The sequence below is a fragment of the Anarrhichthys ocellatus genome, unplaced genomic scaffold, assembly GCF_004355925.1.
Source record: "Anarrhichthys ocellatus isolate YVR2014 unplaced genomic scaffold, GSC_Weel_1.0 scaffold23, whole genome shotgun sequence".
Lineage (NCBI taxonomy): Eukaryota > Metazoa > Chordata > Actinopteri > Perciformes > Anarhichadidae > Anarrhichthys > Anarrhichthys ocellatus.
In genome coordinates, this window is record NW_022280053.1 from 5,236,924 (window position 1) to 5,257,796 (window position 20,873).

General features: G+C 40.8%; 2 protein-coding genes across 2 annotated transcripts; one reads left to right on the forward strand and one right to left on the reverse strand.

Moving 5' to 3' along the window:
* Nucleotides 1–961: 961 nt before the first annotated feature.
* On the forward strand, nucleotides 962–16,270 carry shc3 (SHC (Src homology 2 domain containing) transforming protein 3). Its single transcript, XM_031860255.1, has 12 exons — nucleotides 962–3,604; nucleotides 6,182–6,252; nucleotides 8,532–8,595; nucleotides 10,007–10,126; nucleotides 11,042–11,095; nucleotides 11,228–11,279; nucleotides 11,366–11,495; nucleotides 11,602–11,755; nucleotides 11,907–12,000; nucleotides 12,113–12,304; nucleotides 13,572–13,900; nucleotides 14,036–16,270. The coding sequence occupies exons 1-12, from the start codon at nucleotides 2,972–2,974 to the stop codon at nucleotides 14,162–14,164; spliced, it is 2,022 nt and encodes a 673-aa protein (XP_031716115.1). The 5' UTR covers nucleotides 962–2,971; the 3' UTR covers nucleotides 14,165–16,270.
* A 992-nt stretch (nucleotides 16,271–17,262) lies between these two features.
* Nucleotides 17,263–20,572, reverse strand: s1pr3b (sphingosine-1-phosphate receptor 3b). Its single transcript, XM_031860164.1, has 2 exons — nucleotides 20,385–20,572; nucleotides 17,263–19,916 (listed from the first exon to the last, which is right to left on the reverse strand). The coding sequence occupies exon 2, from the start codon at nucleotides 19,837–19,839 to the stop codon at nucleotides 18,709–18,711; it is 1,131 nt and encodes a 376-aa protein (XP_031716024.1). The 5' UTR covers nucleotides 19,840–19,916; nucleotides 20,385–20,572; the 3' UTR covers nucleotides 17,263–18,708.
* Between the last annotated feature and the right edge of the window lie 301 nt (nucleotides 20,573–20,873).

A 20,873-nucleotide genomic window follows, 5' to 3' on the forward strand; every position in this document is an offset into this window, starting at 1 on the left:
GGTTCTGGTATCTGATCGAGATGCCTCTTGGACTCCTCTCTTTTTAGATGGTTTTTGGGTACATTCAACTGGTAATAGGCCCCGAGGTAGCCCCATAACAAGCTGAAGGGATTATATATCTCGTCTGGCCTGGGAACGCCTCGGGGTTCCCCAGGAAGAGCTGGATAGCATTGCTAGGGAGAAGGATGTCCAGTATACCCTCCTGAGCAAATAAAAAATGGATGGATGGATCAAATTATTTCACTTAAATATTGACATTCCTGAGCTTCCATAGCGTAGGCATACTGACTCAGCTTGTACTGATTATCATGCACACGTTTTGGTTTACAATGTTACATATATTAACATTAATAGGATGAATAACCGCAAAACACCAGCTTAGAATTGCAAGATGGTGATTTTTATAGCCCTTTCTGACGTATAGACAATCATCATATACAAGGATAATACAATTGCAGAGGACTTTTATTATAGATGATTAAAACATGAAACATTAGCATACAGGATGTAATTCTAATAATTAAATAAAAAAGAATGCTAATTATATATTTTCAAAAGATACTAGATTTGTCAATCCAAAATATATTTGTTTTTCTAGTACATTTGTACTATCTGCCCTCTTATATATCAACAATACATTGATAATTAAATGTGTAGGTGGTAACTGTGCACACGAATGTGAAAAAAAAGCTGTTAATGGTGACAATCAAAATCACGGGGGTGGCATTTGTTCTTCTAATTTATTTTTTCTGGATATTTTTCTCTTTTCTTATTGTGTTAACAAAACATTGGCTTATCAAATCATGCTAACAACGCATATCTGACGATGTACGTCACATTTTTAAAGGGCAGTCGAGAGAAAACAAAATGTACACCTGTGTCTGGAATGGTCTCTTCCACTATTCTGCAAGCCTCCCCTGAATGAGTCATCCAGCCAGCTCCTCATTGGATAAGACCATGCCATCCCAAGGGATTGCCTTGCAGAGGCAGAAAGGCCTTGCTTCCATTCACAGAAACATTGGTATGCCAGCCTGCTATTTCATTCACATAAAAGACTAAATATTGCATGCTTTTTGTCCTCTGCTCTTTTCCTCCTTTGTCTTTTTTGCCTCCTCTTTTGATTTGCGAGGGCCTGCCTTTTCTTCCCTGCTTCTGTGTTTGCCTCTTTTTTTTTCCTGAGGAGAGAAGGCAGACGTGCTGTTTTTTTTTTTTTTTTTTTTTTCTATATTTGCCAGGCAGGAAAGAGAGATGTTGGGAGGGACTGCAGTGCGAAATCTGCAGCAGAGTGAGAGCGGAAGCTGCTTATGAATGAGTGTCAGTCTTTCGGCTTTGCTAGATGCTCCTGAGGACATTTTACATGAATGGTGTCTGGCTGTGTGCTTTCCGCTACCGGGCAGACAAAGATGCTTCATTGCTGCTGGTTTTAAGGAGACTCGTGGGCCTTTTTTTCTGCTATCCTTTTGGTTGTTTCATTGATTCATCTGCCTGAGAAACATGTCGTTCGCACTGTGTTTTTTTTCAGTTGTGTCATTCATGTAATTCAACCTGGACCAATTGCTGGGTATTTTAGACAAGCTGTGAGATTGAATCTGCTTCCTTGTTGTGAAATGTTTTTAGTCCTTTGTTGCAAAAGACTGAATTAGTGCTTCACTTAGACACATGTTCTCAAAACAAATTTAATGGAAAAAATTTTTTATTCATTTTTGCATTAATGCCTGATTATTAATATTTTGGGCAGAAACAACACGTATTTTAAGAAGTCATGGGTTTTTGAAAGTACACAACTGAGGAGTGATGTCTGCCCATATTCTGCAGCTATTATAAATTAACACGGACATTATATTTATGATGTTGCGTATTTCCGGTCATGCTAACATTTTACTGTATTGTTGCTTTCAGTGACTTACTGTATAGATTTCTTTTACATTCATTTAGCAAAAATGAAATCTTTAGGAAACATTTAAATAGAGATTTTATTCTTGAAACAAAGACATCTGTATTTTTTTTGTTAAAAGATTCTGGCAGGATTGTGGCTATCAATTAAATGGATGCTAGTTTTCATTACTAATTTCATTTCTGTGATACGTTTATTGTGTGTATCATCCTTTTTATTTAAACTTTTATCAATTCATCAATTTAATTGCGTATAACATGAATTCAAGCTTATATTTCTCGATAATTACGTTACCAAGTTAATAAATCAAGCTCCCTCTCATTCTTAATTTCCTTTTTCTCAGAAAGACAAATGAGAAGGAAAGAATTAAAGAGAATAAATATCAGACTGGGGAATTTAAAAATTGATTGGTTCTAGTGTGCTGTAAGTGGGAGTTTTTTTTTTCTCCCTCCGACAGGAAGTGATTTACAGTGTTCAGCAAGCCTTTTGTTGAGAAGGTTTTCTCAGATCAGTGAGTCATGCTTTAGCTCTGAGCCGGCAGGCAGCAGTCAGTAGAGAGTATTTGCTCTTCCCTCGCAGTATCCGTGATCATCGACAACATAGACCTTTCTCTGTTCTTACTTTTTGGATTTTTGAGGCTAGAAATCATCAGCAGCAGCAGCATCACCACTGGAAACCAAACAAGCTGCACCACAACACTGGCAGCCTTTTAGAGACCTTTTTCCTCTCCATCCTCTTCCTCCTCTCCTTCAGTGCTGTGTTTCCATGGATTGTGTCTGTATATTTCTATCTGACGGATTGGATTGCAGCTCTGGATTTTACTGAGAGTAGATTGGACTTTGGCGACAGCAGCAGCAGCAGCAGCTCAACACAACCACCACTGTAACCTCAATAGAGAAAATTAAAGTCAGGTGGCCTGTGATTGCTAAAAGGCGTTTGCTGCCTGTACCGCTGCTGCTATGTTACAGGAGAGGGTAATCAGCACGGCTCAGCCACGTCTGCCAGCACACTTGTGAAAGAGGCAGGCTGTGCGTGTCGGTTGGTGGAGAGAGGGGAGAGAGCAAGAGAGAGAAGGGTATGCTTCACCGTACCAAATACAACCGCTTCAGGAATGAGTCAGTAACATCCGTCGATGAGCTTCTCCACGGCCTGTCCATGAACCCCAAGGTCTCGGCCACCCCCCAGTCTGCAGCCGAGACATCTTACACACCCCCGACTGAGGTCCAGCCCTCCTCCGCCACCACTGCTTCCAGCAACCCCACCAGCCACGGCTCTGACCACCTGGAAGATGGAGGCACCACCCTCTGTACCCTCATCAACAAGGTGTCCGGCCTGAAATTCAGCAACTCAGGCAGCCTGCTGGGCATCAAGGGTCTGCCCTCGGCTGTCAAGGACCTGGCTGTGTCTAAGCTGCAGGGGGGTGGGGGATCGGGCTCAGGCAGCTCCAGTGGCCCGAGTCCCAGTGCGGCGATGGCAGCAGCCTCTGGTGTGGGCGGCTCTCTGTGCAGCTCGGCCTCCCATTCGACCCCCTGCTCGCAGCTGGAGCCATCAGCCGTCAGCATGAGCAAGAAGAGCCGGCTGGACGAGCTCCCGCCCGGCGGAGAGGACTGGAATCCAGGTGGAGGTGGTGGACTGGTGATCAAACCCTCCAGAGGATGGCTCCACTCGACCGAGAAGATCTCTGGTCCAGGAGTGACATACATTGTGAAGGTTGGTAGTCTCATTTCCATTTTCTCTCCTTCTTTCCCATTCTCTCTTTTCTTTCAATGACTCAAGCTCAGCCACATGCAAGAGGAGGGTGGGGGGGGGGGGGGTAATAGTTTTAGGAGAGATGTTTTATTGGCACATAACGTGCCCTTGAGTGCGTGTATGTAGGTTGGCTACACCAGAAGGTGCAGTAGCAGCAACCAGAAAATAGACATTGAATAATTCAGGAAATACAGAGGGTTAACATTGGGCTGAAATAGAGGAAAAACCTGTGATGGCAAAACAAAAACGGTGATCATCAGTGTCATTTTGAGTGTGCTGTAAACATTTCAATTCCTACATTCCGTCTCATGTATGTGGACGCACAGCGTTATGCTTTTGTAACCATGGTGATGTGTTATTCTGTACATTGTGCGTCTCTATGAGCTCTCTGGCTGTTTTAGCTCGCACACAGTGAAATGGTGGAAATGGAGAAAAAAACAAACGCACAGTGCAAGTTTGTCTCGTTGCAGCCGTATTGTAATGTTAATGTTGTTCAGCCATCATACATAATTTAAAGCAGCACAAGTTTGCGCACAAGTAAGAGAGCTGTGAATGTCATCGTGCCAGCAGTGAGTCACTAGCATGAGGAGTGATGATGCTGAGCCCTGGCTCTTCAAGGTGTAAAGTGAATGAAGAAGCGCAAACAAACCATTTTCACTGAAACCATAACTTAGCAGTTAAGTGTGCATCTTTTTTATTGACGCAGCACATAAAATGTGGTTTTGTGGTGGCTGAATGATCATACTGGAGAGGACTGCCAGGTGACGTGTTATATTCCAAATCAAGTTACACAGCATGATTGCCATCATATGACACGTACAACTTGCCCCGAACAAAGCTGACAGTATCTGTGACCAGCGTGACATTCCATTAACTGCATTAAGGACGGCGGCGCTTATTTGTCCAGTCAATGCTGCTGAAAGCATCCACACTGAGAAGGGAAATGGGTCCGGTCGGTGCTCCCCCCCCTTCCCGCCACCCCACCCTCTGCTTTTCCTGTGGTTTGAGGTCCTGTGTGTATTGAGTTCAATGTGGTGTTATGCTCACAGCACTTTTAATTAGCGTCATGTGGTCACTCCTCGCGCATCATGCACCATTACTCTAAAGGGACATTGATTGACAGTGACACTTTTTTACTTTCGCTTTTTGCCCATGGTAACTATGTCTATATATAGAAAAGATAAACAAAACAATAACGCCCATCTTTTTTTTGCATTAGTTAGTACATTGTAATTATTTACTTCTCGTGTTTGTTCTTATTATGTGCATATTTTTCATTTTATTCAACATTACATTAACCTTTAGCTTAGTGGTATTTATGGGTAAGTGCGTTGTCCTTTTGACCCGACATATCCTGTCTAGACTGCACAGAACTGGACTGTATAATATAAGGTTTCTAATTCAACAACTGTTATGGACCATCTACACGTTTTGTTACATCTTTTCACCTGAGTGCAGCTAAATGATATGAGAGACACTTTTTCTATTTGGAAATAAACTAAATGTTTAAATTCATGAGCATAACAACAACACTCCAGTAGGCAACAACTCCAGCCGGTATGATATATGACTATGTTTCAGGTTGTTTGTTATAAAGTGTGTGTCTGTAGTTTTGCCGGTACATGTTCACCTGAAAGGATATAGAGGTTGTATTGTTACTTGGGATCAGTTATGGCCTCTTTAGAGCTGGCTTCCCATCGATGTTAATAATTAATTTGAAGTGCAGTTTTACTTTATGAACCATGTACTTGTTTGTTGTACAGCATGAGAGAAAAACATCTTCATGTTGTGCTCAGAATAGGTCTCTACCAATTTTAGAATTGTTAGATATATTTTTGTCCCTGCTGAATAGTGCACTTCAAATTCTGTGTTCTGAAAATAGAAAATGGCCCTTTTGTACAGGAAACATTTTAAGTTACTTGTTTTTCTCACCACAGTGTTTGTCATTGGATGATTGGATATTTGGTGTTCCAAAAAAACAGGATTACCAAGTTACCTTGTGGAGTTATATTGCAACCACACAAATCAAAGTGCTTTGTGTGGGACCGTTAGTCCTAACTATCACGTTCCTTCCTCATAAAACATCTGTAAAAGTGATTTTTGTTATAAAATAATTTTTAATCCAGCATTCTTTACATCCATGTTTGCTAGCAGCCTTCTTCTGTAAAAGTATCTTTTGTGCCTCACTGTCAACGACAGGCAACAGGAAGGTGTACACACTTTTGGGCATGTGTGTCGCCGTGCATGTGCACAAGATGCAACAAATCGGGGACTCTCTCAGAAAGACACTGTTCCATAGTGCTCCTCGTGGTCAAACACCATCAGGATTGGTCTCGTCAATTTTTTCCTTTCTGGAATTAGCGCCTGGTTTCTAGATATTAAGTTTTACGTTGTAGTGATTTTGTATGAAGTGAAGGAATGCAGGTATTTGGATTTCGTGAGTTTAGATTGGTAATGCAAACAAATCAGGCATATTTTCTTTCTGTACAACATTATGTGCTTGTTATGAATGTAATTTTTGACATTTTTTCTTTCCAGTACCTGGGTTGTATAGAAGTCCTTCGGTCGATGAGATCCCTGGATTTCACCACGAGATCACAAATCACTAGGTAAGGCCACACTTGCTGTTCTGACTTTTCACTTGCTTTTTTTATTTAAAGCAAATCCCAGCCATTAAATGCGGATTGTTATTGTGTGTACCCAAACATAACACACATAAGTCTGGTGCGTATTTGTTCACAATGAAGACTTAGTATAACTGTTAACTATCTAAACTGATTTATTGGAGGGTTTATTTGAATTTTAAAGTAGCAGCTGTTTTTAAAGATTTACTTAGAAACCACAAACATTCAGAAATTTTTTTTTTATACCAGGTCTGAAATATTAGATTATTGAACCAAAAACCAAATCATAAAACCCCAAATATACTAATACAAGATATTCTTTTAGGTGAAATCTGTTTTGAACCTTATAAGAATAGGAAATTACAGGTTTAATGATATATATGCTCCTACCTGGGTTTGTGTCTGTTTATAACTTGTGTACTTAAGCAGATGATTTTAGTGACTAAGAGACGACAGTGGCAACGAAAAGACCAACAGCAGAGAACAAACTTTATCAACTGTGCTATCAGTGTGAATTGGTCTGTGATCAAATGTTTTAGTGGTTAATAATTAATACATTTAGTATTAAAAACTATTTACTATTAAAACGCTTTGTTTTTCAAGGAAATCACTGCTCTCTGACATGCCTTCGCATATATAAACTTATAATTACAAGCAGAACATTAGTTCTCAGTATTAATAACGTTCAATCTGCAATAATAATAAAAAAAACATTTTTAAAACGGACAGGACTTTGATATTTTATGTATTTGGAGTACATCTAGGTTGCCTGTTATCACAATTTGTTTGCACAGAATTTTCTGTGACTCCATGTGTATCTTTGAAATCATTGACCAATGTGCAGCCAGGCACAGGCCAACAGTGAATCGGTTTGTGTCATGTCCACTTTTATGCTTGACTTCCTGAAGTCAGTCCAGACTAACGCTAGCTTGCAAAGCCACACAGCAGCAGCCTCTCTCTCTCTCTCTCTCTCTCTCTCTCTCTCTCTCCCTTACTGTGTGTATGTGCGTTTCTGTTTGCCTCTAATAAAGAAAGAGATGGACAAACGGAGAGAAAATGCTATGTCTCAAGATATTGCTATTATTAGATTTCGCTATTCTGAAAGAGCCTACTGCTGTGTGAGCTTTATCCGTGTAGCAAGGATGCAGAAATGAACGTTTCGGTCATGAAACCAAATTCACTTCTTCTCAGGGGGGAATTAGATTTTTCTGCATCAAAGCAGCTCTATCTTTAGCCACCATTTAATCCATATATTGTTGTCTTTTACATAAAAATGATGGCACGGATAAAACGGTTCACTTCACATCTGAAAGACCGTTTTAGATTTCACTCTGTAATGTGCAGCTGTATGCCAGATACAGCTGCATGGTTCCGAGAGGTGCTGTGCATTTGTAATATTCCCTATAGCACCATATAAAACACTCTACACTGGATATTGAATCTTGACTCAGGCCTCTTGTGGCCAAGGTGATTTCATTTTATGTGCAACAACCTGTAGAGTTCAGGCTCGCTGTAAATACAGTTATTTTTCTTTTAGGTAAATGTATTAATCTATTGTTTTTGAGTTTTTTTTTCCATTTATCAATGGACAACTCCATCTTCTCATGTTAATAGACAATAAATACAAAATACAAACAGATTGCAGCAACAGCTAATTATTCAATATGTTCATAAATATAGCAATGACCATATCAAATAACAGAACAAGACCGTGCATGTCAAGCCCAAAACATATATGAACTATGCATTTACTTTACATTCATCCAATATTTTATTTCCAAAGGATTCCCGAACAGTCGAGTAACTCACAAACCAGACTAATAATAGCCATAATAATAAGTGATATTATCATAAATAATACAAAGAATTGAATTATTCGATTATCACACAACAATAAGAAACCACTGAAAGAAAAGCCGCACCATCTCATGTACCCTTAAATATCTGCTAAATCTGCTAAAATCAGCTTTACTTTGTGATGATTAGTTAACTTTGGCATGCTCAACATGGTGTAACTGCTGATCAGTATGTAGCATTGTCACTGTTGGCATGATGACATTTGGCTGAGAGTTCTGCTGTGCTTATGGACAGCCTCGTAGAGCAACTAGCATGGCTGTACGCCTTTCCTTCCAAGATAACAAAAGAAAAATGTTCTTGGCAAAGTACATAATCATGAAATCTAAAAAAAAAGCCAAAATAACAGTGATTCTGGGGCTGTCTATGGTCACCATCTTGGCTTCACCCTCCTCTCGCCCTCCCTCTAGGGAAGCCATCAGCCTGGTGTGTGAGGCTGTTCCAGGGACCAAAGGAGCTCTGCGGAAGAGAAAGGTACATGGATGGACAGGGAGGGAGGGAGGGTGGGTGATGGCGTGAGCGAGCACGGGAGTTAAGCGATGCCCACACTGAGAGAGCTGGGAAAATGAATGTTAGTGAAAGGTACAGTAGAGAGAAAAAGAGGAAACAGCATTAGATATTCATTTACCCTTCCACGATCTATATATAGCATCGCCTCTGTAAGTTTCTCTCATCCTTCCTTCATGTAAAAAGAGAGGGAAAACAGAGACAGATGGAGAGAGGAAGAAATTATGAGAGAGAGAGAGAGAGATTGTACTTAGAGGAGAGAGATCAAGAGGTATGGGACTGCATGTGCGTGGGCGTAGCTCCAACCCACGATGCATAGCACACCGCGCACAGTGCTTAGTGACTCATGTAGTGCACAATATCTGTGATCAGGAGGCTGAGCGTGTGTGTGTATGTGTGCTTGTGTGCGTTTGTGTGCGAGCGCCTGTCTTCCGTGTGCATGTGCATGGTGTGTGTGTGTCCACAGTGTGTGAGGAGACTGTCTTAATGTGGGGTGTGAAATGAAGCATTACTCTGCTCTCTAGAGCTTGTTCAAATGTCAGGGAATAACAAAATCCGAACTGACTAGTTTCTCCCTCCGAATAGATTTAAGATATAAGATAATAATATAACAAATGCACTATGGTGACATCAGCTTCATACTGAGCATTTTTAATGGGGGTTGGCTAATTTTATCTGGCCTCTTTGGCTTGTCTCTTCTTTAAAATCACAACTCACAACAGTATTAACTACCCAAAACTATTATTAGATGACATTTGCATGGCCCAAACTGTAATCGATAAAAATATTCAACTGTAATGTTTTCTCTGTATACATTTGCTAGTGGTGAAATGGCAATTAAAATAGTTTGCCATTTTCAAGTTATAGCTGTTAGCAGGTTAGCTTAGCATAAAGCTTGGAATCGGGGGGGGGGGGCAAGCATGGCTCCGTCTAAAGGTAACAAAATCTAAAGCTGAACAATTAGCATGTTACATCTCATTTATTTAATTTGTACAAAATAAGTGAAACAGGATTTACAGGAGGTTATAATGTGCCAGACTGCTTTGTTGTTGGAGGCCAGTCGAGACCCCAGAAAGTCACTTTGCCCGGGCAGGAAATAGTTTGAAGATACAACTTGACTTGATTACTGAGCTTTAGAGGTGCTGGTAGTTGGCTATTGTTACATTTGGACAGTGCTAGCTGTTTTCAGGTCTGCCTGCTAACCAGCTGCTGGCTGTAGCTTCATATTCACACACACAGTGATATTGATCTTAACTCTCAGCAAGAATACAAACAATACATTTTTGAATTATTCCATTTTGATAGACTGTTTAATTGGTAAAGAAGTGACTTTGTTGCCGTAATTTGTTTTGTTTGTGTCTTCCTCTGCTCCTCTCAGCCACCGTCAAAAGCTCTGTCCAGTATCTTAGGGAAGAGCAACCTGCAGTTTGCCGGCATGTCCATCAACCTAAATATCTCCACCAGTAGCCTCAACCTGATGACCCCCGACTGCAAACAGGTCAGTGTGCAACCTTCGTAAACAATTATAGGGTGTGTGTGTGTGTGTGTGAGCTACAGTGGGTTAAAAATAAGATGCCTAAGAAAGATCCACTGAAGAAGGCCATGGGATAAGGTTTAGAACATTTACCACACATACATGTATGTGTCTCCAAGGTCAAGATTAGAGTGAATCTCCAAAGCTAATAAAAAATAAAAAAGAGGACATTTGTTTCTAAATTTAGATCCATGAGATGGCGAATGTATTTTTAGCTGTTGCTAGAGTGACAAGATTTTTTTTTTAAAATATAATTAAGGATGTCTGTTCAAGGAGGTTTATGTAATAGAAGAAAGGTTAGAGAAGGAAGAAGAGCACCAGCACATGACCTCTCCAGATGTTGCTAGAATAACCAGAGGAGGTTGGCAACCTGACTTTCCCTGTCATTTTTTTATGTTGTTACTTATAGGGGTAATGAAATAGTTTTCTATGTGGTGGGGGTGGTCAGTGGTCACAGTGTGCTTTGCCGTCTACCCCTATGTCTTTCTTGATACTGCCAGCAGATGGTGCCAAATTAGAAAATAATAAATATAATTAATAACTCTACACATAGTACATCAAACACGACAGAATAACATTTCTGATATCTTGAGTATCAGTTCCTCCGTCCCTGTTCGTTATCTCAGAGTTGTTGCTGCATTAAAATTAAACAAGTACCGACCTTCTCATCTAACTCTTGAATACTTCCAATATGGCTGCTTCACAGTGCCTTAGATACCACGCAGTTATCTCTCATTTAATTAGTGGGGAAAGGCAAAGAAATGAACCATATTCTGACATAGATTTTAAACTATGTGTGTAGAATGCATGCATGTGCCTTTGTGTGTATAAAGAGGCATTTGTAAACCCATTTCTGCTGCATAAATGTGTTCTTGACAGATCATAGCCAACCATCACATGCAGTCCATCTCCTTTGCATCAGGTGGAGACCCTGTAAGTATCTCAATGGCCTGTGTCATATTAACTTTGTCTTGTGGTAACTAAATACTACTTCATCACAAAAAGATTTGATAACCAGAAACCAGAAGATAAAAGTTGTGGTATTTTCTTTTATTTATTTTTTAGGACACAACAGATTTTGTTGCCTATGTAGCAAAGGACCCCGTTAACAGACGAGGTAGGCGTTCATTCCTTTTGATACTCCGTATAGAGCGTGTCACACGCAACATGCTCATTAAAATGTGTTGCTCCCGCCCTCGTCAGCATGTCACATCCTGGAGTGCTCTGACGGACTGGCCCAGGACGTCATCAGCACCATTGGCCAGGCCTTTGACCTTCGCTTCCAGCAGTACCTGCAGTGTCCGTCAGGCAAACTGTCCTCCTCACATGACAGGTGAGAGGTTCATGACACACTCGCACACATGTACAGCTTCACTAACACACACACTCGCACACATTTGCAGCTTTGAGTTTCATGATCAAACCATGTTTTTCCCCAGGGTATTAAACATGGAGGAGTTACCATGGACAGAGGAAGAGGAGGAGTCAGCAGAACATCCTTACTATAACAACATCCCTGGCAAGATGCCACCCCCTGGAGGCTTCATAGACACCCGGCTGACGAATCAGAATGCGGCGCCGGATGGGTGCCAGGTACAACTCAGTTCATGTGGATTAATCTCAGGAACTTGAGCAGAGTAACTTCAGTTTTCATGTGGATGGATCTCAATCTCAACAACAATTAATGTTGAGATATCAATATCGTGGTCTCCTAACTGATACCTGTGTGTCTGTGTGTCATCAGATGGGCCCATGTTCAGTAGATCAGACGTATTACCAAGGGCGGCACTGTGGAGAAAACTGGGGAGATGAAAGAAAGTCTATATTCATACAACAGGGTAAGAAAATCCAAGCTTTCCCACTACTTCAATATATGGGATATGTCTTTTGTTTCTTGCAACTTTGCAGAATGTCATCAACTCTGATTGTTTCTCCAAATGTCTACCGTAGGATCATTTGATATAAACAGTCTGCCCGAGACCAAAGGTCAGGCACAAAAAACAGGAGAGATGCCCGCGTATGTGAACACTCAGCAGATTGACGCCCAGGTGCTCGCGGCGCTCCAGGCGGAGGCGGAACATGTGACAAAGGGTATGGCAGCTGCGGCCAAAGAGAGCCCGCAGAAGGACCTGTTTGACATGAGTAAGTCCTGGTTTCTGTTGGTCATGTGATTTGAATGGCGGATTCGTTAAGATCTGTGCCGTGCTTTCAGAGTAACATTGTAATGACTTTTCTAACCAGAGTTCTTAATGATAGAGGACTCTCGGCCTATTGTTTCTCAGTGACGTCGGTGTGGCATTAATAACACCACATCAGCACGGAGACAATAGGAGGAGTGTTAATGTGCACAGCTATATTCTTTCCTCCTTTCAACTTTCACCTTGCCTTTGCTATTATTATACATAAAAGGCCCGTTTCATAAAGTTAGGTGTCACTATGTATGAAGAATTCATGACAAATTACACGCGAGCAGTGAACTATTCGAAACCGTTCTTGTATGAAGTTTGAGTGCAGGTGTTACCATCCACCTACTGTAGTTCTTTGACCGTGAACAGTCACATTTTATTTTGTTCCTCCACTAACCAACTCCAGCACTTTTATGACAGAAAGTCATAATTTATTGATATTGGATACAGATTATTGCACAATACAATGTGGAAAAATCCAGTTCTTTGACTTCTAAAGTTATTGAATGAGTAATGAATTTCAGTACTATTTATAAGATTATTAAATAGTTATATTCAATATAGTTTTGGAGAAGAGAAAGAGAAACCCAATGTACTTTTAGTAAAGCACAAGTAGAAGTATATTTACATATTCAGCACATCATCATCTTCTGCTCTGTTTTTGATAAATCCCTCCTTCTTGAGCTGCTTTGCATTTCACGGTGTTCTTTCTTTCGGTTATGTTTCTTTATACAATGTGTGTTCAAGCAACACCACAGTGCTTTTGCTTGCTTTATTCCATCTGGCCTAAACCGAAGAAATAGAATATTTATTTAATGTGATGCAATATCCTTGAAATGCGATGTTTGTCCAGGATATGAAACCGTTTACCAACGAGATGTCAGTTAGTGTAGAAAGACAGTTTTGATAAGGAAAGCAAAGGTCAGGATTCTTTTCAGTGTCACCATAATTCAAATGCATATGTTTATCCATAAAAAAAAAATAAATAAAAACCTGCATTGTTTACATCCAGTGAGAAATGAAGACACTGTTCTTAAGTTTAAGCACTGATGACTTTGTGTTTCAGACACATGTTTAGGTTCTCAACTATTAGAGTAGCTGATATCATGGATGAGCATAGTTTACAAATCTAGACAGCTGAGTGATGTCAAGGTAAAACTTTCGCAAGCGATATCTGTCCTCTGTTAATTCATCGTTGTGGCACTGCCCCTCGCCTCTACCAGAGCCCTTCGAGGATGCCATTCAGTCCCAGTCCCATCCGTCGTCCCAGGGGCCAGCCCAGTGCCAGGTGGTCTCCGGTCTCCACAAGGCAGCATCCGTGGACAACTCGAGCCCTCTTCTCGTGCGCTCGGTGGCCTTCCGGGCGCAGGAGGAGCTGGAGGGCCAGACGTGGTACCATGGCAAAATGAGCCGCCGGGACGCTGAACAGCTGCTGAAAGAAGACGGGGACTTCCTGGTTCGTAAGAGCACGACCAACCCAGGGTCCTATGTACTGACGGGCATGCACAATGGACTCACCAAACACCTGCTGCTGGTGGACCCTGAGGGCACGGTAAGACGGCGGTTAAAGGACATGTAGAGTGTTTCAGGGAGATAACTATAGAAGGAGAGAAAGAAAAACTCAACTTAAATGAAACTCCTTATTAGGCCACAACTGACATTTAACATCTCTGTCTCTTTTTCAAAGGTACGGACAAAAGATCATATATTTGACAGCATTAGCCATCTTATTGGCCATCATCGGGACAACAATCTGCCGATTGTGTCAGCTGGGACTGAACTGTGTCTCCTACAGCCTGTTGGAAGGAAACAATGATGCCTGCAATGCCTGGTGGGGAATGGGAAGCTCTGAACAGTCTCTCCTACCACTCTGAAACTTGAAGGGGAAACATGAAGAGGAGATGCTTGAAGGCTCCATGCGCTGACAGTGTTGTTGGGGAAATTGGCCCGTGGTTATTTACTGGAAGCACTGGAAGACGCAAGATTTGTTGAAGATGAAAAAACAAATATTTATAGAACTGTTATTATTTTGTTGTGATGACTGAAATGCTATATTTTTGAGAAGACATAGGTGCATTTGGACATAATATCTTGATTTGGTGTTTTAAAAGATTTAAAAAAAAAAGACAATTGTTCTTGTAGTTTAGATGAAGTGCAAATCAAACCTCAAAGAGGTGTTAACAAGAGTATTTTAGAATAAAAATCTGAAATTTTAGTTTTGTCTGTCAAGCACAACCACATTTCTACAGAAGCCGTTGGCTAACAGGTCGAGGAAACGAAAACAAATGCTGTTTATAATGAATTACTTGAGGAAGAATTTCCTTTAATCTCACCAATAGCGTGACGGCTCACTCTAATAGTCACTATATGAAATCTGCTTTTATTGGGGAAACTGAATGTGTTTTGCTTTGCAGTAGTCACAAAGTGTTGGGGTACAAACGGACATCCTTCATAGTGCTATCAATGGCTTTAAAGAAACTTTTTTTTATGAAGTATTTTCTCGTGTCACTGCAGTCGCATGACTTAAAATCAACTGTTCTTGTGGACATTGTTCGTAGACCTTGATACCCTTTATTTGGAAGAGGCGCTTGTGTATGCTGACACTGTAAAAATAGTTATGCTTTTAAACCAGTGATTATTTCTGAGTTGGGTTTCTCTGGTGTGTAGTAAATTATTAGTTTTTTAATTATTAGTCATGCAAATGGATATTCTCACATTCTTAATTAGCACTTTCTGCTTTTTTTTTTTTTTTTTAAGTGAACTTTTAAAAGTTATTATTTGAATGACCACAAATTAATAGCACAATCAGAAAGTCGGATCATCTGCGTCAGTTGTACCGAGATGAATTATCAATGTGTTGAGATGTAATTAACACTTTTTACTGAAGAGGCTGAATTAGACAAACACAGTGTGCACTCCATATACAGAATTAAATGTTTAATATTGGATCACCTTCACTTATTGATGTTAAGCAAACAGATTTTTTTTTCTCAGTGTGCTGATGTCTTACGGCAAGACTACTGTACTGCCACTAGATGTCACCACAGAAATACTTGTTTACCCCGTCCCACTCACTTCAATCACCTTGTGTTTTTACTTATTAGCAGCAAAAGATGCTGTCTTTGTATCACTTTAAGTATAGTACACAGGGAAATACGTTATTGCCTAACAGGTCAGAGTTCATTTGCATTTTGCAGTCCACTGTACACAATCATTCCTCAGAACAGTTTACTGTAATTAGTGTTCTACATTGTTTTTGTAGAGTGGGAATCAAACATTTGAAATGGCTAATAGAAATAGTACACAGATTTTTAAAATGCTCACATCCTTACTGTTGTCAGTTCTCTGATGGATACCAAATGAATGGGGCATTGTATTTGATATGCACTGGACCACTTCAATTGAACCAAAATCAGCATGTGTTCAATGAGTTTGACAAGACAGATGCAATGTAATATAACATGCCTGTATTTTGCTGCAAGAGGGAGTGTACAGTACATGCATCTCACGACAACACATGTTTTAGCAAAGAGCCGTATTTGGGATTGTTCTGAAAACATCCACCACCAGCTTAATTTTGGTTTAAGCCGATAAGACTCTCCTTGATTCCTTGTGTCCTTCTGAGCAGAGCGCACTAGAGGAAGAACATATTGGATTCCTTTTTTAGAGGAAGGTGTGAAGAAAAGGGCACAAAGAATCATTGATTTCACTTTTGTTGACCGTAATCCACCATTAACTTTTAGTCTAATTCTTTGTGACATAATTTCATCAAATCTAATATCTTGGGAGAAGAAATGATGTGCTAAATACAAAAATAAAAACGGCACTAATATCAAGAATTCTTTTGAGATTAGTATTTATTTCTGACGGGCAAATTTGTAGAATCACCTGGGCAAAATGTGCAAAGTTTTGAACAAAGGAATATATATATGAATATATATATATATATATATATTATAATAATAATAATAATAATATAATATATATCATATATAAGCAGGAACAACTCCATACTTGAATCTCTCTGATAATGTGATGATTTGCTGTGTGGCATAAAGAAATTATACAACCAAACATGCTGGGACACAAAAAGAACATGGCTTCTTTCTAGATTTCTGTTGATGAAAATGTGCCTTTTATTTGTACAAATGGTGTTTTTATTTCTCTTTTCTCTCTCTTTAAAGTGCAATAGCTGATCTTCAATGGGGCATGCCTGTTCACTAGAGGTTGTGTTTTGCCCTGCTGTGTGTTGCTGCTTGAGACTACCGTTTTCTCTCTCTATCTGTCTCTTTCTCTCCCTCCCTCCCTCCCTCCCTCCCTCTCTATTATATATTATAAATGTATCATTTCCAGATTCTAAATATAAATCTTTGTCGGAGGGAATCACAAAGAAACTCACTATTTTGGAACAGGTATAGTTAAAAAAAAAAAAAAAAAAAAAAGGAAATAAAAACAAAAAAGTCCAAATGATGTTTACAGATTTAATCTTTTGGTTGTATGGGTTTATCATTATTCTGTGTGACTGTTGGCAATAAAACCGTGAATGTGTAGAATCTCTGTTGCATCTGCTGTAATAATCAACAACATATTTCAGTTTCTGGAAGATGCAGTTTAAGCCACAGTGGTTAATCCAAGTTATTAAAAAAAATGTTTTCTCACCAATTTATCGAGATATTTTGCCATACAGATAGCTTTTAACAATGGAATGTTTTTGGTATTGAAAGAATAGAAAACAAGATATAAACTATTATTCTGGATGATCCACAGAACACACTTTTCTTTTCAGGAACAGTAGTTCCTGTGAAAACTGTTCACAGTCAGGCCTTTGGATTATTAACATGGATGCTGTGTCTGGAAAGAGATGTTGGTGTTGAATACCTTTAAGTTATTTTACAAAGCTGTGAGCAACACAAACAACAATCCATTCACCTCCATTATATTGTGGTGGCTGCAGAAATCCCAAAAGCGGGTAACTCTAAACCTAGACGTAAACAAAACGACCTGCTTGGCCGGATACCACTAAGTGAGAAAATAACACACATTTGTTCGTAATTTGCGTGAATCAACCTAGACGTTATTTTCCTCAAAGGAACAAGGAAGACAGTGCACATAACAAGGACAGAACTGCACTACCGGAAACACCAGGTTTATTGTGTCAAAGCTAATACTTTTGTATCACATAGATAGCTGCATGTACAGTAGTGAACTACTTCCATTTCACACGCTGCATTCACACATGCCTCTTCCTTCAGTTTACCGGCTTCATGCTTTTAAAGTTGATCGTGTTGACTTCTGGAATAATCTGATAAAACACAGACGCTCACAACGACTTCATTTTGGTACTAAAATGAGGATTGAAGAGATTCTGTACTTATCATGCAGCCTGTTATAAAAAATATCTAGTCAGCATTAAGGATATTAACTACCATTGTTAACCAGCAGATGGAGCCCCGGTATCACTTTAAAGCTACTGATGTTGAATAAACAGCATCCATTCATTATTTGTAGTGATAACAGATGTTCTTTCTTTATGAACAAGATGCTGCTGATATAATGAAAAGAGTAGCACGTTTGACTCTCCAGCATTTTACCTCCTTTACATCACATATACAATTTATAATGCCATTACTTCTGAGTAAATACAAAATTACAGAATAGACTGCATAGAATAATAAATAACTTCCATTGTTTGTCATTACAGTAAATTTTGTCTACATTCTTCATTACATTATTTCGCAGAACTATAATTGCACTTTAATTCATGGCAGGTGATTTTTCTATTTATTTTTTTTGTCTTGGATTGCCACATCTGTAACCACAGAGGTATAGTTACAGATGTGTTGAAGGTTAAGAGTACCATTCATTCGCAAATCGTCATTGTCCTGTGAAAACCTCATACCTCCAAAATGCCCACTATGCATGACAAAAGAAAAAACCTTTTCAGCCGTGTGACGCTGCATTTCTTTTATAATACAACACTGTTTTAGACGGTTTAGCTTCTCAACCAATAAAGAGTTTATCCTTCAGGTAACTGTAAAACTGACCAAATTTGGAGGTACGTGCTTCTCACTGGACGGTGATGAAATATGACCTGTACTTCACAAAGAGGTGGTATTGATTGTGCTCGTCGAACATATTGGCCTAACGCATTGATCCGTCCAATGCCAAACTTTGGATGATGCAGATATATCACTAACAAGCACAAAGGAGAAACCACTGCCCTGCAGTCTAAGAAATCCTTCATTCTCAAATCGATCACAACTCAAATTCCCTTTTGTCCCCAGTTAACTGCACAAGCCCACGAGCTCACACGTTGGGACAACCCTCAACTTCCAACTGTTCGTGTCATGTTCCCTTTGTTCAGTCTTTCCCGTCACTCTCAATGACGGCATGAGACGCACCTCCTGTCACCACTGACACCTCCGTCTCCCGTCCCTTCTCCGGCTCCGCCCGCCTGACGCTCTGCTGGTTCTGGTTGGGGTTGTTCTGGCTGCTCCACGACTTGCTCCTGCTGCGGCTGGGCTCCAGAGACTGCCTGTTCCCGCTGCCGGTCGTGGAGGCCTTCCCCCTGTAGCAAACGCCACACACCAGGCCCAGGAAGGCCCGTCTCATCTCGCGGCTGGCCAGGGTGTAAATGACCGGGTTCATGGCCGAGTTGAGCACGGCCAGGCCGATGAACCAGTCGGCCTTGTAGAGGATGGGGCAACGCTGCTCACAAGCCACGTCCACCAGGAGCAGGATGAAGATGGGCGTCCAGCAGGCGATGAAGACCCCGACTACGATGATGACGGTGCGCAGCAGGGACATTGCATGCTCAGAGTTCCTGTTCTTGCTCACTTTTTGGCTGCTGGACTTAACCAGGATGTAGATGCGGGCATAGAGGACCGACATGGCTAAGAGCAAAAGCATGAACACTGTGATACAAAAAGCCACATATTTCTTGGTGTAGAGAGGGAGAACCGTGGAGCAATCGGGGAGGTTGTCCAGGCAGTTCCAGCCGAGAATAGGCAAAGCCCCAAGAGTTATGGCGATCAGCCAGCAGGTCCCTATCAGCAGAAACACCCTGTAGTTCTTATTGGCGTCATAAGGCCTCATTTTGATCATAGTCAGGTGTCGCTCTATGGCAATAGCCAGGAGGCTGAAAATAGAGGCGCCCAGTGCTACAAACATGCTTCCCTCTCTGGCGAACCAGAGAGCGGGGGAGAGCTGCAGGGTCTTCTCTCCTGACAGGAGCAGGTTGACCAGGTAAGCGACTCCAGCCAGCATGTCGCACAGCGCCAGGTTGCCGATGAAGAAGTACATGCGGTTGTGGAACCTGTGGTTTCTCCATATGGCCACCAGCACGGTGAGGTTCTCCAGGACGATGAAGCTGCATATGACGAGGAACACGATGGTTTTGGTGTCCAGGGCGCCGGGGCTTGTGCCGGTGGTCGGCCGGTGGTCCAGCTTCCCCGTGTAGTTGTAGTGGAGGTATATCTGAGGGTTGATCATCTTCAAAGCGCCGGCTGCTGACACTGGATGTCAGAAGTGAGCAAGGAGTCCAGTGTCAGCAGATCCACCGTGTTCAGCTGCGGTGGGAGACGTGGAGGAATGTGGGCGTTATTACAGAAAGCAGCCACGTTTATAGTTCAATTTATTATATTTGTCCAACAATACAGAAATGTATGGTTTTATCTGATAGATTTTAACACTATAATCTAGTTTTCTTCATTCTCATGGAAACAAGGGAAGCAAATGCCTGCAAGAAACTTTTTCAAACATGCAGTCTAAACCTTAAAATACACCGTGATGCTGTTTGTTTATTTACATAGGAATCTTGGACCATTGCCCGAACTACCAGGGACTCATTTAAAAATACAAAGTCATCCTATATCTCGGCTTTTTAGACATTCATTTAGCTTCATTTTTTTTTTATTAAAGTCATACACTGCAGACATCATGGATTTCACTTTAAACCGTTCAGCTAATTAGTTTTTTTTTTTTTTTGTTTTTGGTGCGAAATAGTCTTCCCAGCTGACCGCCTTAACTCAACTTACCGTGGGATGCTCGCAGTCAGGGTCTAGTTGAGAGTGAAACGCGCACTGGAAGACATACATTTCATTGCTGAGTTGTCGATTGTCCGCGCGACCCAGATTTGATGTTGAACTTTAATTCCTTCTGCCTCGGCTCAGTGGAAGAGAGCAGCTCCTCATCTTTCACTGATCTCTAAACTCCGGAGCCGTTGTCGACGGTTGGCTGGAAGTCACTCCCCTCCTTCTCCCTCCTTCAACCCGGGCAGGCAGAGCAGGGGCGGGTGTGGGGTCAGTTCATGAAGCAGAGCCAGGAGCTAGAACTTATATATACAGTCTATGGTGGAAACTCAAGACGTTTTTAAGTTATGTTGCACTAATATTGTCCCAGACATGTAGGATAAAAGTACAATATATATAATACGTTTCAGAGTCCTTAAGGTAGAATTTCCATATTTATTTAATTCGAGTTTTGCTGAAATATATGTATTTTTTTGTATGTTTGGTGGACATTAG

Bases quoted from the DNA above. Each gene is read 5' to 3' on its own strand.
- s1pr3b (XM_031860164.1), bottom strand. From the start codon at position 19,839: ATGATCAACCCTCAGATATACCTCCACTACAACTACACGGGGAAGCTG.
- shc3 (XM_031860255.1), top strand. From the start codon at position 2,972: ATGCTTCACCGTACCAAATACAACCGCTTCAGGAATGAGTCAGTAACA. The intron at 6,253-8,531 runs GTAAGGCCACAC...CCCTCCCTCTAG, and splicing joins ACGAGATCACAAATCACTAG to GGAAGCCATCAGCCTGGTGT. The intron at 8,596-10,006 runs GTACATGGATGG...TGCTCCTCTCAG, and splicing joins GAGCTCTGCGGAAGAGAAAG to CCACCGTCAAAAGCTCTGTC.